The sequence below is a fragment of the Thamnophis elegans genome, chromosome 7 (assembly GCF_009769535.1).
Source record: "Thamnophis elegans isolate rThaEle1 chromosome 7, rThaEle1.pri, whole genome shotgun sequence".
In the NCBI taxonomy this organism is placed as follows: Eukaryota; Metazoa; Chordata; class Lepidosauria; order Squamata; family Colubridae; genus Thamnophis; species Thamnophis elegans.
Window position 1 is genome coordinate 22,203,058 of NC_045547.1, and position 15,684 is coordinate 22,218,741.

Sequence of the window (15,684 nt, forward strand, 5' to 3'; positions counted from 1 at the left end):
TTGTAAATGGTAGCCAGAGACATTTGCTCTATTGCATATTCCAGATGAACCGAAGGATGAGATGATATGTATGGCATCTAGGCATTCAAATTTAGTGCATATCTGCAGCAGCTGCACTGGCAGCCTACCAGGTGCACAAATGCTATTTTTAATTACCATAAAATGGAGCAGATTGCAGCTGGCCTTATTGAATAGCAGGTTTTGGTTTATGAGATGGTGAGTTCCTTGCAGCTGGGACTTGTCACATTGCAAAGAGAGGACTGGTCTCAGAGGCAGGATCAGGCTGTCAGTCACCATCCAAAATGGCAGCACACTGTTAGAGATTGTTTTTTCCCCCTTAACTGAACAATACTACAAGTGCAAGAGCCACCATTTCACTGAACAACAAGCCACTTTAAATGAACTTTAGGAATCAAATACCCTATAAGTTGTGGTTTCAATAGTACCAGCCTCCTCCAGACCTCACAGATGAATATTTTGATATCTATGAGAACTCTAGAGTTTTCTTCTTCTGTTCCCTAAATCAATAACTTTCTCTTTAAAAATAAGAAAAAGTGATAACTTGAGAGCTTTAGGAAATTTGAGGCTATCTTATCTATGAAACTTATAATATTTGCAGGCATTATCATTTCTAGAACAATGAAGTATATCCAACAAAATAAGCTAGAAAGATGTATTATCCAGAACGACTATACTTTATAGCTCCGTGGTGTTCTATCTACAAATAATTTCCTTGTGACTTTAGTCTAGAGCAGGGGTGTCAAATTCAAGGCTCCGGGGTTGGATCCGGCCATGGGTGGGTTCCTGCCAGTTCTAACCTCTCCTATAGAAGAGGTTAGACAAATCTACAGTGCTGTTTAGAACCGGTTCCAGCTACCTCCCCCCACCCATTCGCACATCATCAAGATGAAGAGTGAGAGGAGGAATTCTGGGAGTTGAAGTCCACAAGTCTTAAAGCTGTCAAGTTTGAACACCCCTGCAGGTTTTTTTCTAAAGGGTTAGGGGTGCAAGGGTCTTGTAACTTGACAGCTTTAAGACTTGCGTGCTTCAAATGCCAGAGTTTCTGAGCCAATATTTTGGTTGCTAAGCAAGAGCGTTGTTAAGTGAGTTTCATCACATTTTACAAGTTGGCTATGCCCACCCAGTCACATGACTACCAAGCCACTCCCACCGTCACATGGCTGGCAAGCCACTCCCACCCAGTCACATGGTTGGGAAGCTACTTCCACCAGGTCACATGGCAGGCAAGCCACTCCCACCTGGTCACATGGCAGGCAAGCCACTCCCACAAAGCCGGCCACACCTACAGAAGAGGTTCTAAAAAATTTTAAAACCCACCACTGGATTCAGCCTGTGGGGTGCTTCAATTTGGCCCATGTGGCCGCCCTATAAATAGCGAAGGACCGGCCCGCAGTGCCTCTGCCAGTGAAAATGGAGCTTGGGAGGGCTGCGTGTGTCCCTCCTGAGCTCTGTTTTCACTGGCAGAGGGTTTCAGGAGGCCATTGCAGCTGAAATGGCGCTTGGGAGCCTGTTTTCACTGGCAGAGCACTCGGGCCACCACGAGTGACGTTTAGCTGGCCATGCCCACCCTGGCCATGCCCACCCTGACCCCCAAGGTCAAACACAACCCTGATGCAGCCCTCAATGAAATCGAGTTCGACACCCTTGGTCTAGAGTTTCCATATTTGTGCTGCAAAAAATCCATTTAATCACTACATAGTAGCAAATAGATGCAGAAAACTTTTGATTACTATCTATTGGTCATCTGGATTTTTGCAGCATTGCTATTATAGCACTAATATAAATCTGTTCTTCATAATCATTTTGCTTTGAGAGGCATAGCAAGGTAAGATTTATATTTTGAACAGTTATCACATTGAGTGATCTACTTTAGCCCAACTTTCTATGCTTTTACTATTGAAATTTCAATGCTGGTAAGCAGGACTGATCACCAAGTAGGATAGTAGCTCATTTACAATATTCAGTTTCCCAAAGCATTATTTTTAACTTTTATGAAAGGCCTTTGCTTTAATTTAAAGGAATATCTCTTTTTAATTCATGTTCACAATATATTCATTCATTATGAAATATGTAAGAATTTATTTGCAAAGATATTTACTTAGAAGTAAATCTCACTGAAAACTATAGGCCTAAAAGTGTTAAAGACACCAATCCTATGTTACTTTAAAATTATCTTATTGTCCTTAATATCAATTGCCCCTTATTTTGAAGCATTGGTATTTATAGTTAAATGATCATCATTTCATAATATGCAGTGGATTTGTTTTTCTTCAGAATATATTTCTAAAAAGCTCAGACAAGGTGTCCCTTTGACTCTGTAGTACAAGACAGAATTTAGAATAACTTTGTCACTTTGAGTGACACCAATCGCCGTACATTAAAATGTAATTTCATTGTATACAGCTCTCAAAGGGTCTCCATCTCCCATATACACTACATAAACATGAAAAAATAAATATTGACTGGAAATGCTAAATCTCACCGTCCCTCTTTTAGCCTAATACTTCAAGTCAGTCTGCACTTGGGGTACTTTTTTTTAAAAGTCAAGTTTTATTGCAACTCCCCCCCCCCCATACATACTTTATGGACAGAGTGTGGACCAGGTCACATCTTATATGCATCATATTTATAATCATAGTTTCAATTCTAATCTTCCCATTTTATCAATATTCATCTCTTTTATATAATCCTTTATGTTTTTCCATTAATTCATTTAAGCTTATATATCATTACTAAACACTCTTTTCTTCTTTTCTTCAATTACTATTAATTCATCTTTACAAATTAATCATTTTTAACCATAGCTTTGCAATTGCAGCTTCCATGGTATTATTCTTTACATAGTTCTTTATCATTTCTTATTCAATTTTACATATAGTTAATTAACATCACTGTACACCCTGTATTTCACCTTTTTTTAGTTTTTCCAGTTATTTACCCTATTTTTTCTTCCCAGAAAATATCTCACGAATCCCCCTTCCCCAATCATTAACATTTTAAATTCCCAACATTGTTTAAAGTACATTCAAAATTAATATCATTTATTTAATTATCTGCTTTCACATTCCCATCTACTGCACTTGGGGTGCTGAATCCCTTCAGCTTGGCAAGAGATCGCCGCATAAAACTGCAAGGGCAAATTTAACATCGAGGCGCTCAAACATAAGCAGCATTTCCAGAATGCCTTAAAAATATTGACGAGACGGGGAAACCCCATCCAAATTGTGTAACGGCTTATTTTAGGGGCACCGAAAGTGAACGGACGGACCAAAAAATAATGTAGTGGGTAAAAAACAACAACTGACGTGACAACCCAGTGAGGGGCTGTCTTTCGGCTCAGTTCTGAGAGAAAAGTATCCGAGGCGGGAGACACGGTGATGCTCGCTCAGCTATTGCTGTCAGAGCTCTTTCAGCCTCTCGAAACCGGAGAAACAAAGTCAAGAGCGATGTTTCCGTGCGGCGCTCCCTTCTGCCCGTCAACGCGCGGTTGCATAAGGAGGAGGGAGGGAGGGAGCGACGCTGTGACAGAACCTGGTTTTTATTTTTTTTTAAATCGTTTTCTATGTCCTCGCGGCACCTTCCTTCCTCACGTGACGAATTTCAAGCAGGACGAGGCGGAATGGGGCGGAGCCACCATGTGCTGGAGACTTCATTATCCGTTTGTTCCAGCGAGCTGGAGCCCCGCCCACAAAAAAAACACCAACCCTCAAACCCCAGAAGGGAGGGTTGTGTGGTGACACGTGCTCTCCTCTGCTGTCTGTTCAAGTCCGAAAAAAAAAGAGAGTTTACTGTACACACTTCCGGCAACGGTGCACGAGCCCCTTCTTTCACGCAACAGCCCCCCCCCCCCCCAAATCTCTTCTTTTCTTTCGCGCGCGTGTCTCTTGGAGCGGAAAGAGGCGCACGAATCCTCCTACGCTTCCGAGGTGTTTCCCTAGGATCTCGCCCTCTTCGGCTCTTCCACTCCCACCCCCTCTTCATCCCCCCCCTTCCCGGCACCCGCGTCCGCCGTCAGTGTCATTTCCCCAACGCTGTAATCTCTTCAGAGCGCATGCTCCAAGATGTACCTTACGTGACGGTTCCTTTTCATCGCGCGTGCCCTCGCCCGTTTGTTTGCTGGCCAGGAAGAAAGGGAGGGCGGGCGCGCGCTGAATGTGGGATACTGGGGCGCGCGCGGGCGCGCGCGTCAAGGGCCGGCGTTCCGCACGCGCGCTGTTGTTATTGGTGCTTGCCGACTTGACTGGCTAAGCCGGCGGCGGCTGTTGGTTGGGGCTCGTGGTGGCGGTGGGGAGGGGGAGGAGAAGGCGGAGAGTTGGGGAGTGGGGGGGGGGGGGCGCGAGACTGGAGACCAGGGTGGCTGAGGCAGTCACTCAAGAGAGTGAGCGAGTTCTTTAAAGATGGCCGGAACGGCGGCGGCGAACGCGACCCCTGTGTATTGCGTGTGCCGGGAACCCTACGATGTGAACCGCTTCATGATCGAGTGCGACATATGCAAGGACTGGTTCCACGGCAGGTAAAAAGGGGCTGGCTGGCAGCCACGCGTCCTTTTATTTTTCGGTTGGTGGGGGGGAGACGACAAAAACAAAAACAGAAACACCGTCCCTTCCACTTTCTCGTGAGGGGGGAGACCTTCGGTGGGCGCTGAGGGAATGAAACCAACGGAGGACAATGAGGAAAGAGGCGGCTGAGGGCTTCTCGGCTAACCAGGAAGCAGCGGCGTTTAAAGCAGCGGTCGCCCTCCTGTTCTCTTGTCTCTCTTCCCCCAACCCGCCCCCCCCCCTCTTCGGTGTGGAGTTATATAAGGACTCTGGAACTGAGGTTAGCGGAGAGCTTTAGGGGGTTTTCGGTGGAGTTTTGGAGGGTGCGGAAAAGTTTAGGTGCCCTAATTTCAGTCTCTCGTAACGACGCTGGGGAGCCCAGGCTGCATTCTCGTGTCTTTTGTGCGTGAGTAACGAGTAGCGAGGTTAGGGTCAGTGCCTCCGTCCTCTGCTCTCTAGGTATGGAAGGGGGTGGAGGCTTCGAGGGGACTCCTGAGCTCACGGGTGCCCGAGTTTCGTGGGCTTCTGGGGTCTTTTCTGACGTGGGACCTTGTCCTCCGCGGAGGCGCGTGTCTTTTATGCGTGGGCGCGTCCCGCGGGAGGGAGAAGCGCCCTCCCAAAGGCGAACGCTTCGAAAGGCTGGGTCGCTTCTGCCCGGATAAGGGGAGCGCGGGGCTAGTGGTGGTATCCACGGACCTTGAAACAAAGGAACAAGTTTCAGGGCTGCCTCGCCGGTGGCGCGGGGGGACTTCTTGTGTCTCCTTTCGGCTTTGATCTTTTAACTGCCGGGCTGGAGGAACCCGTGGCTGGCGGACGTTGGCGTTGAAGTTTTGGCAGGAGAGGCAGCTTTTCGGAGAGTAATTTATCCGAGGAAACCCCTCGCTGCTGTCGCGGCTTTGAGGGGAAGTGCTCTTTGATTGACAGCACGACATTTAAATACCCCCCCATTTAACAAAAACAAGAGTCACGATGGAACTGGCGAGACGGTCTCGGCTCCCCCTGCTGGCGTTCGGGAGAAATTAATTTTAAAGAGGCAGAGCCCCGGAATTCAGAAGCAGCCAGAGTGGGAGAGGAGGTCCTGGAGTACCTTAAAAATAAATAAATAAAAGCGACCACCGAACAGGTCTCGTAGCGGTTGCTTTGGTTCCCAGTCTTTACTGCGGTTGCATTGTTCACGCTTTGCTACCGTTCTGACGAGCCCTCTTCCAGAATGCAGCCGGCTCCTCCTCCTGCAGATGCGGCTTCCCCGCCGGGTTCTGCGTTTGTCTGCGACGGTAGGAAGGTGCAAGCTCTACCATTTATCGTACGTGAATATAACGTTCAGGCTTTTGAAACAGGTATGCGTGAGAAGGTATTGTAAATTAATAGTTGGTGTATTGAGAAAATGAGTACAGTAATGCTTTTTTTTTTAAAAAAAAAGGTTCTTGGAGAAAATAAACCATTCTTCAATGTTTTTCTGTAAATTCATTATGGATAATATGATATGGTAATTGGCATATAGGTTACAGATTACAGATTAACAGAGTTGGAGGGGCCCTTGTAAATCATCCTAGCCCAAGCCATACATCCTATATGTATTTGAACGAATACATTTGGTTATGTGCAGTTAAACTAAAATATTGCCTGCAAGTTTTAGTTAAATCAATGGAGTTTAATGCTGCATAAACATATAGAGATAGGAACCTGTTCTGAGTAACTTGTATATATTTTATTATATGCTTTCACATATGTAATTAGTTCCTGAAATTAGAATAGCTGGCAACTAAACCTAGCAGAAAATTGCTGTTATTTCCATGCCATGTTTAAATTTACGTAACAAGGACTAATAATGTTGCGTCTCTGCTAAATTTTTATTTCCAAAGTTATAACTAAAACCATACAGGTATTAGATGCTTATTACATTTCATGGTGATTTATTTCACTGCATATACGCCTATGCATATTAATCTGGAAACAAGTGTAATTGTAAACAATTATTTAAGTTAATGTATTTAAGTTCTCCAAAAGCTTATGAACCTTTCCATATATGTGTTTGTACTTATTGTAAATGTTTGCATTTTATGTTCATTTAATCATTTCATATGTTTACAATGTCTTTAACTGCTCTAAATGTTAATATTTTACTTAGCGCTTCGACATGCAAATGTTAGATTAGGCTAGGAATCCTACTTTTATTCCTTAACTAAGATATTTTATCAGCTCTTGCTGTGTTATCTGCAGTAGTTGCATCTAGCCTGTATACAAGACAGAGGAAGACATATGCCTACTTTGAACAATCACAGTGTATAAAGTATATTTACATTTGTAGCAATTAACAAATCTATAGATTTATTTAAATTATATTAATTGGCATATGGTCATTTATATAATATATTTTTCTCTGGCTACTATGTTATATATTTATGTATAACATGCCACATAAATAGTTAAAACTGCTTATTTAATCAAAAAGTGTGTTGAATATTGTATTTACAGAGTTCTTATACATGCTAGTATCATGTTTAAAATGGCCCATCCAAGTGTAAATGAGTTTTGCTATTCTTGCAACACATTTGTGCATAATTTGATTTGTGAGCAACCAAGAGTTTGGTTCAAGATGGGCAGCTGTATAAATATTTTAAATATATCAGATGAATAAATAAATCATGAAGTATCAAATATTTAGTCCATAATGTAATATTAACAGAGTAATTCATCAAATCCACAAGAATTTGAGAGTCTCACTTTAACCAATAATTTTATCCATATCATAATCTCCATGACCCAATATTGCATCCCACCATGCAATTTTTTTAAAATAAAACTTCCAACAAGTGTACTGGGCTTTAAGCATGCATGTTACTTGGTTCATGTTTGTACAGGCAGAAGTTTGAATTGTCTTAGTTAGTCTTAGTATTTATATATTTATTAGATTTTTATCCCACCTTTATTACTTTAATTCAAGACAGCAAATTTACATAATATTTCTTCTTCTTTTCCCCACAATAACAACCCTGTAAGGTGGGTTGGGCTCAGAAAGAGTGGGGGACTCAACATCGCCCTGCTGGTTTTCATACAGTCTCCTGGTTTATGGGCCAACACCTACACTAAACTGCACCTCAATTTATTTATCCATTTCTGTCATTTATGAACTCTTTCATTTACATTGAACAATCATTTGTCTTTCTCAACATTATTCCTAGAAACATTGAATTTGGGAAATACAAATCTAGTGTCAGTTGGGAATAATGCATATTGCCATTCATTATACACATTAAAAATTATGTTTTCTTAAATGTATCTTTCACTGTTCTGTTCTTAACAGTTCTTGTTCTAAAATTTCTTTAATCATGCAGTCCTTTTTGTCTTAGCCTTTTAAGATCTCTATTAACATGTGTAATTACTTTTTCTTCAATTAGCAGGTCTAGATTTTTTTGTAATAGAATTAAACAGGGAAGTTTTTAATTTGGTAGGCTGCACAACATCTTAATGTCATGATATCTTACAATCAAATAAATTTATTGGTTTGTTTAATTTGTCAAAGTCTATTCCACATTAAATATACAGAAAATGGCAATATGAAGATTTCAGCAAGAACATTGCATTTTGGGTAGCGGAACAAAACTACTTACATAAGAGACACATAATCCACTATATATGCCACTTAAGTGTCAGTTATTGCAGCCTACGTAAATTAGCACATCACTTGACCATGCTAATGAAAATAGATTCTGACAAAATATAAGAGCTTTATTAGACAGACTCTTATTCCAGAATGTGAACAGATAACCTGTCCCTATGAACTCTAACATTTGTAATCCACCTTGTACCTAGATATATCTTTGTTGTTTGCTAGCAATGTGCTTTTCCTCAGTTGGGATTCTGTCAAGTGCAATTAACCAGAAGAGTTTAGTTCGAAATACTTCAAGTTTATTACATGCTATCTATACACAATCTGATCAATTAATAATCAAGGTCAATTGGGCCTAGATAAGAGTCAATGCAATTCAAGAGGGATTGGACTTTAGTCTCTTGTAGGAGTATAGAGACTCCAAATTGATGATGTGTTTGACCTCACCCTCGGGCCCAGCGTGGTCATCTCCTACAGATACCTGATGTTAGTGATCCTGCGTTAGTAATATTATGTCTGAGTAACTACAGTAATAATGGTTATTGCTTTTGAAAACAGATGCTGTTTTTAGTGACTATAAAGCTTGGTTAATAATCAGGTTACAAGGCCAGAGAGCTGTGACACTCAATTTGTTTAATCTCTACCTAACGCGTATAAGACTTTGAATGGTTGGTGTAGATAGTTGTTGAACCAATTTCATAGCATAATGTTTTCTAGTTCTTTGGTACACTAGTACGAAAGTAGGTAGCATAGACAACAACATAAATAATAAAAAAGGAATAAAATATTTAATTATGAATGGCATTTCCTTTTACAATTTGATTGGCAGATTTACTGCTTTGTTTATAACACATACTAACAGAGAATACTGCTTTAACATCATTAATGATTCCCAACTTGGCATTTTTGAGGCGACAGTTTCCATTACTGTGGGCAACCTGGGCATGATAATAGATGTAATTGAACAGGTTTGGAAGCACCACATTCAGAAAATATGAGTTATTCTTAAATGCACGTTGAAATTCATAGAATTTGGGAATGACTCCAAAACTCATTTGATCTTGCTATTGTGGAAAATTCAGTATTTCCATTGTCTAGTATGTGGCCCTCCAGCCTGGTAATAAACTCAATCAATAAGTTTTACAGGTAGTCTTTCTCTTGCTCCCATGATTGGGTTCAAAATCTTGGTCATTGAGTGAAGCAGTTGTTAAGACACCATGGGACTGCTTTGCTCAACCACCACAATCTGAGCACTGTCAGTTGTCGTCATTAAGTGGATTGTCAAATATAATTGTAATTTAATAAATTTATATGGAGTTTTGGGGAAAGGGCAAAGAAGATTGCAAGACACTTGACAAACATTCGTAAACATGAACAGGTTGCTAAGTGCCTGAAATGTGGTTCTGTGACCAGGGGGTTCATAGCACAATGTTTTATGAAGTGACTATGAGCCATAAAGCACCTCTTCCAAGACCTTTCTGACTATGACCAGTTGTTTAGTGACCACTCACAAGTCAAGGTAAACCTGTATCACTTTCTAAGTTAGTTGGTTCTTTCTATAGTTAACAGCTTGTATTATCAGTAAGTTCTTCCTGAAGACAATTTGAAAAATAATGTCTTACGAACAGTTTAAAATAAACTTGCTAATAAAATTATATACGATAGCCTTTTTTATACTTAAAGGTCATTTTCATATCATATTTTATGCATCGAAAGTCTTTCACTTTGAACATTATTAATGAACATAGTTTATCAGCTCAGGCACAAAAAATATAATCTACTCTATATTTTACTAGCTTATTATCTAAAATATCAGACAAAGCTTGTTGAAACTCCCAATCATATCCTTTGCAAATTATTGACTCATTAAAAAGACAGTGAGAGAGATGTAGTGAAACAAAAGCTTTCTTACACAGTAATGTCAGTGGTTCATCTTATTTAGTGTTATGTAAATATTTCAGACAGGTGCCTTTCTTGATTATATATGGAGATGCTAGAGATTGAGCCTGGAATTTTAAAATGAAAGCTTATGTTCTATTAAAGAGCTGTAAGGATGGAATTCTAGTCAGTAATCTGGCTTGATATTAAACAGCTGTAATAATCAGATACTATGAGTTATTCTGTGAAGCCTATATGTCTTTGATGACAGCCCATTTTTTAAATTATATCAGGCTGTTAAGCAATAGGCTCTCTCAATATTTGTCCCTCTTCCCAGCTCTTTTGGAATTGGAGTTGACATACATATTATCTGCATTCCTGTCTCATTATTTTCCCTCTTGTATCCTTCTCAAAGTATTTCTACATTGCCTTTTTGTCATCTCCACTTTTATTCTACTTTATTGATATTGTTCTCAATTAACATATGTCTTGGAACCTTAAGTAGAATAAAAGTTCCAAGAATTATGTTAATTGAGAGCAATATCAATACAGGAGATATTAAAAAATCTCATACCACTAAAAAGCTCATGCTTGTATATTGTATTAAATTAAACACTCCGTTTGGCTCACTTGTGAAATAAAATCATGTTACTGTAATTGAAAACATTTTATGTTTTTCAATCAATTTACAATAAAATTTTGATTAGATGCTTTTATTTCCCATTTAGCAGGACTCAAAAGGACCAGATTTCTGTACCAACATCCCCTAAAATAATAGACAAGGCTGTTGTACCCAAAGTCAAGGCAGTTAAATTTGTTAATTTTACCATATCTATGATATTTTATTGCCTTCTACACCAGCAGTCCCCAACCTTTTTGGCTGTGTGGACTGGCAGCAGCAAGTGCCAGCGGGGGTAGGTGGGGGAAGGATATGGTTTTGTGAGCGCAGCCTAATCCCCTGCATGCACAAATAAAGTTATGTGCGCTTGCATAGACTGGTTCCCAATGGACTAGTATCGGTCCACAGCCTGGGGATTGGAGACCACTATTCTTCACCACTGAAAACAATTGAGATGATATAAAAATTAATAAAATTTTGTAATGGGGTCCTTATGAAAACTACTATGAATTACATTAAATAAAGTCCCTCAATGTTGAATGGTTAATCAAGAGTAATAGGCACTCCTTTCAATTGCTCTGTTAAATCATTGTTTTATTGTAATTGGTAATAAAACAGTTCTTGTTCTTGTTCATCACAGTCAAAGAGAGAGAAAAAATGGGTGGGAGAGGAAAATGGTTTAGAACCAATTCTTAAAATTGCTATTTGTATTCCAAACAATTAAGTTAATCTATTGCAAGATTTGTGGAATCCCTGGTGCTCTGTGATCTTGGTTGTTTTCTTGCAAACATTTCATTACCAAACTAGATAACATCAGTGCTATTAGGGGGTGAGGTTTGTTGTCATTTTATATACTATTGGCTTGCCTTGTCAGTGTTGGTGAGAGTGGTCTTGGAGGTTCCTTGATTGGGCTGTTGTGTACTGTTACCTTGTTTGTCCAAGTTGGTAATTCCTAGATTAGGGTATTGTTTGCTTCTTGATCATTAGTCTAATGTTAATCTTGGTGTTAATCTCTGCTCTGGATTGTCTTTTTTGAAATACACACAGATACACACAGACACACACACATGCTCAGATCAATTGGCCATCAACAGGAACATAGAGACAAACATACATGTGTTTGTCTCTATGTTCCTGTTGCTGGCCAATTGATCTGAGTGCCAGATTTCCAGGAATTCTCTAGCATTTTTGGACATGGCTTAGATTTCACAGTTAAAACTATGGTTAAGTCTGTGCATGTATTGTGATATTAAGGAGTTTTCATCATGTGTTCTGACTGCTAGTTGGTGTCCATGGATATGCTCTGCTAGTGTTTTGCCTATTTGCCCTACTTTGTGGCTCTTGCAGTCCTTACACTGTATGTTGTAGATGACTCCTGTTTTTTTCTTTTGGGGCTGCGGGGTCTTTTGGTTTATTTAGGAAGGTTTGGAGGGCTTTATTTGGTTTGTGTGCTATGGTGATGCCATGAGGTTGTAATAGTCTGTTGGTGGTTCTAAGATGTTTATGTCAGTGTTACCTTTTCACACTTTGTGTTGGTTATAGAACAAATCAATCCACAGTTCTCACACAAGACACACATGACCAAGCTCAAATTATCATATCGGACCCAGATTGTTGGGTGTAATATGCTGACTCTGTATACCGCCTAGGGCTATAAAGTATTGTGAAGTGGTATATAAGTCTAATGCTATTGCTATTATGCAAAGACTTATCTATAATACTCATAAAGGTAAAAAGGAAAGAAAATAAGAGAGTGACTTGCAGCAAGGTGAATGGACAATTACACTTGGTCCTCAGGTTACAATTACAATTGGAACTGGGACTGCCATCACTAGTTGATGCAGTTGTAAAATGTGATGTCATGTGACTGCATTGCTTAGATATGGCAATTCCAGCAGTCCCAATTGCCATCATAACCCCAGTACCAGTGATGTGCGGTGAGATTTATGGCTGGTGAGGCACTGACACAGCGGTGGGTTTCAAATTTTTTTAGACTTGTGAAGTTCAACTCCCAGAATTCCACAGCCAGGCATGCTCAGTTCCCATTTAAAGCAACAGCATTTGTTTTTCTCCTTTGCGAAATAAGTTTCCTTCTTTCTTTTTCTTTTTCTTGTTCTTCTCCCTTCCCCTCCTTCCTCCCTCTCTCCCTCCCTCCCCCCTCTCAAACACACACACACACACACACACACACACACACACACACACACACAAAGTTGGATTGGAGGGCTCTTGCCTGTCATCATGAAAAGAAAAAAAATGTAAAAGGAAAAAGGCGAGAGCTGAGATCAGGCTGAGCTAGTTGCTGCCTCACTGTTGATGACTCTGCTTAACTGTTTAAAAAAGCCTCTAAAAAAGTTCAGGAGATCGACGTGCCTCACCTATATCAGGAATTTTTAGGCTTTTAACCCTTGCTTAACTCTGCTCGAGTGGTCATAAAACGCCTAAAGTCAGACTAGATGAGGCACGTCGTTCTCCTGCCTCCTCCTGTAGAGGGCACTTTTTTAAACAAGCACTAAGCAGAATCATCCACGGTGACTCTGGCAGCAACTAACTCAGCCTGACCTCAGCTCTTGCCTTTTTCCTTTTACATTTTTTTTTCTTTTCATGATGACAGTGGTGAGGCTCTGCCTCCCCTGACTGCACGTCACTGCCCAGTACCATATTGCTTCTTAAATGGAAAGAGATGAGAGTCCCAGGCAAGGAGCAAGAAGATGTGCCTGTGCCATGGTGTGTGTGTGTGTGTGTGTGTGTGTGTGTGTGTGTGTGTGTGCTGCCAATAGATGTTAAGAAGTGCAGGTGAGCTGGCAAAGCTGGGGTGGGCCCAGGAGAGTGCAGGCAGGCACACACTACAGAGTGCCCAGGAGAGGGGAATGTTATGGGATACAAGATCCCTGGAAACCTGTAGCAACAATTTATGGAAGTGTTTACACCTTCCCTGCTGGTTTCTTCATTGATGTGGCTTGAGAGAAGCTGGTAGGGAAGGTTGCAAATGGTGATCATGTAACTGGGCCCCACTACAACTGTCATAAGTGTGAGCCAGTTGCCAAGTCCCTGAATTGTAATCATAAGACCATGAGAATGCTGCGGCAGATAGAACTTTACTTATCTTTTTGAATCTGTGAATACAGAATGGAAGGAGAGTCTCTTAACGAAGCTTTGATCCTAACTTTTATTTTTTGTATTTTTTTGTGGACATAATGATATTTTAAACCTAATTTGTAGTTGTCAATAAAACTTTTAAAAATTATTATTATTATTTTTCTACACAAAGCCGGAAATATATTTTTAAAAAAGGAATTAAAAAAACGTGAACAAACTGAGAAAAGGAAACAACAAAACATATTGGGTATTAAAATACTCTCAGTTTTTAAACATATCATTGAATCTTTTTATAAATGGAAAATGATCACATATCATTGATCCAGGGCTGTAAAATTGGCCCATACTATTTTTATAACACTGGTAAACATTTTTCCTTGCTATGGGTCACTCGGTAAATAATGTAGAAATTTTAAAAGTTGCTAATGCATCTGGATCAAGCTGTGAAATCAAGAGATAATTTAATTGAATGTATTCCACTTTTCATTTTAGATAACCCAAATTCATTTTGTAAGAACTCAAATGTTAAAAACTAGATTAATGATAACTGAGGTAAGATATTAATAACTCTATTATAGGAAACATAAACTACACAATGTTCCATTAGTACAAAGTGATTCTTTCTCTGTTTCCTAACTGACAATTTCCTTGAGTTTGCATTGAATGAGCAAGGTAAAACATTAGAATCTTCTCTGATAATTTTCAGTATGTTTGTGCTCTAGTTTTTTATTTCCTTCTTTTTATTGTCTTTTTAATGTCTCCTCTGAATGCTGTGTAAAGTAGCTAGCTTATCTTTGTGTATCAATTGATGACTGATTTGAGTTTGTTCAGATTCTGTGATTTTGATCTGAAATAACCGGAACACATCCTCTCCAGCAGCCTGCACCCAGATAAGCAGGGATTAATACCAGACAATCAATCAAGCAGGAAACAATATTGTAATCAAGGAATTATCAAGCAGAAACAACTACCCAGCAGGGCAAAGATAAACCCCCCCAAGTGGTCTCAAGAGCTCTTAGGGAGAGTACTAAGGACTAGATGACAGCAAAGAAATACAATTTTTCCATCCCATCTCAATTGTCAGTACCTATCTTTTCACCACCACCTGATCATCCCAACTGATGAAGCTTTTTGGGCAGGGAGCAAAATGTTTTGTTCTTCTTTTTCCTCAAGGGAAAAAGAATGTAGTTGCTTTTGAACAGTGTGGTTGGTTTTGAATAGTTGAGACAACTATGACCTGGATGCCAGCCCTGCTCCTTGCCTGGGACTACTCCCTTCTCTTCCTGCTTAATGAGCTACATGTGGTCCTGGGGTTATATGATGGCAATCGTGACTGCTACGATTGCCACTGTGAAGTAATGTAGTCACATGATGTCACACTTAATATCCTCGTCATCTAGTTGGGACCTTGTTTTAATCTATCAAGACTCATACACACTTGCATTTTGCGCTTGCAATACTTTAACATTCATATAAAAAGCAACAGTAGCTGTGAAAACTAAAAGGAAAACACATCTTAATCTATAGAAACAGTACCCTCATCTATGCTAATTAAAGTTATAGTTATGGCAAAATAAGTTTCAAAGGTTTTTCAGACAAAGTACCAGTAGCTTAGGGGAAAAAAGAGTGAGAAAGAGGAAGAAATACAAATGATATTAGAACCATCCCTAAATTAGATCACACTGATGAAGTAACAAAGGATCTTTAAATATGCAGATAGAGTCATACTAGGTAAGTGATGGCGAACCTTTTAGGCACCAAATGTCCCAAGTGCGCGCCCATGCCCAAACTGCAAGGTGCAGGTGCATGCACGCACACCCCATGCATGCACCCACGCCCTGCCCAAACTGCGCATCCAAATCCCCCTCCCCATGCATGACGGAGACTTAAAGACCAGCTGGCTGGCGGGAGGCGTGCAC

At 40.1% G+C, this 15,684-nt stretch overlaps 1 protein-coding gene and 1 long non-coding RNA gene across 3 annotated transcripts in view; one reads left to right on the forward strand and one right to left on the reverse strand.

Moving 5' to 3' along the window:
- Positions 1–2,696: 2,696 nt before the first annotated feature.
- On the reverse strand, positions 2,697–4,281 carry LOC116511451. The gene is made up of 2 exons (XR_004255747.1): positions 4,089–4,281; positions 2,697–3,778 (listed from the first exon to the last, which is right to left on the reverse strand). It is a non-coding gene; the product is annotated as an uncharacterized LOC116511451 (long non-coding RNA).
- Positions 4,282–4,354: 73 nt separating this feature from the next.
- Positions 4,355–15,684, forward strand: part of KDM7A (lysine demethylase 7A) — a 58,764-nt gene continuing 47,434 nt past the window's right edge. Inside the window, exon 1 of one of the 2 annotated variants that reach the window (XM_032221994.1) lies at positions 4,355–4,534. In XM_032221994.1, the coding sequence (XP_032077885.1) occupies positions 4,419–4,534 (116 nt within the window). In that variant the 5' untranslated portion in view covers positions 4,355–4,418. Of the gene's footprint in view, positions 4,535–4,866; positions 5,897–15,684 lie in introns of those variants that run through there. The other variant, XM_032221995.1, reaches the window with a different exon arrangement.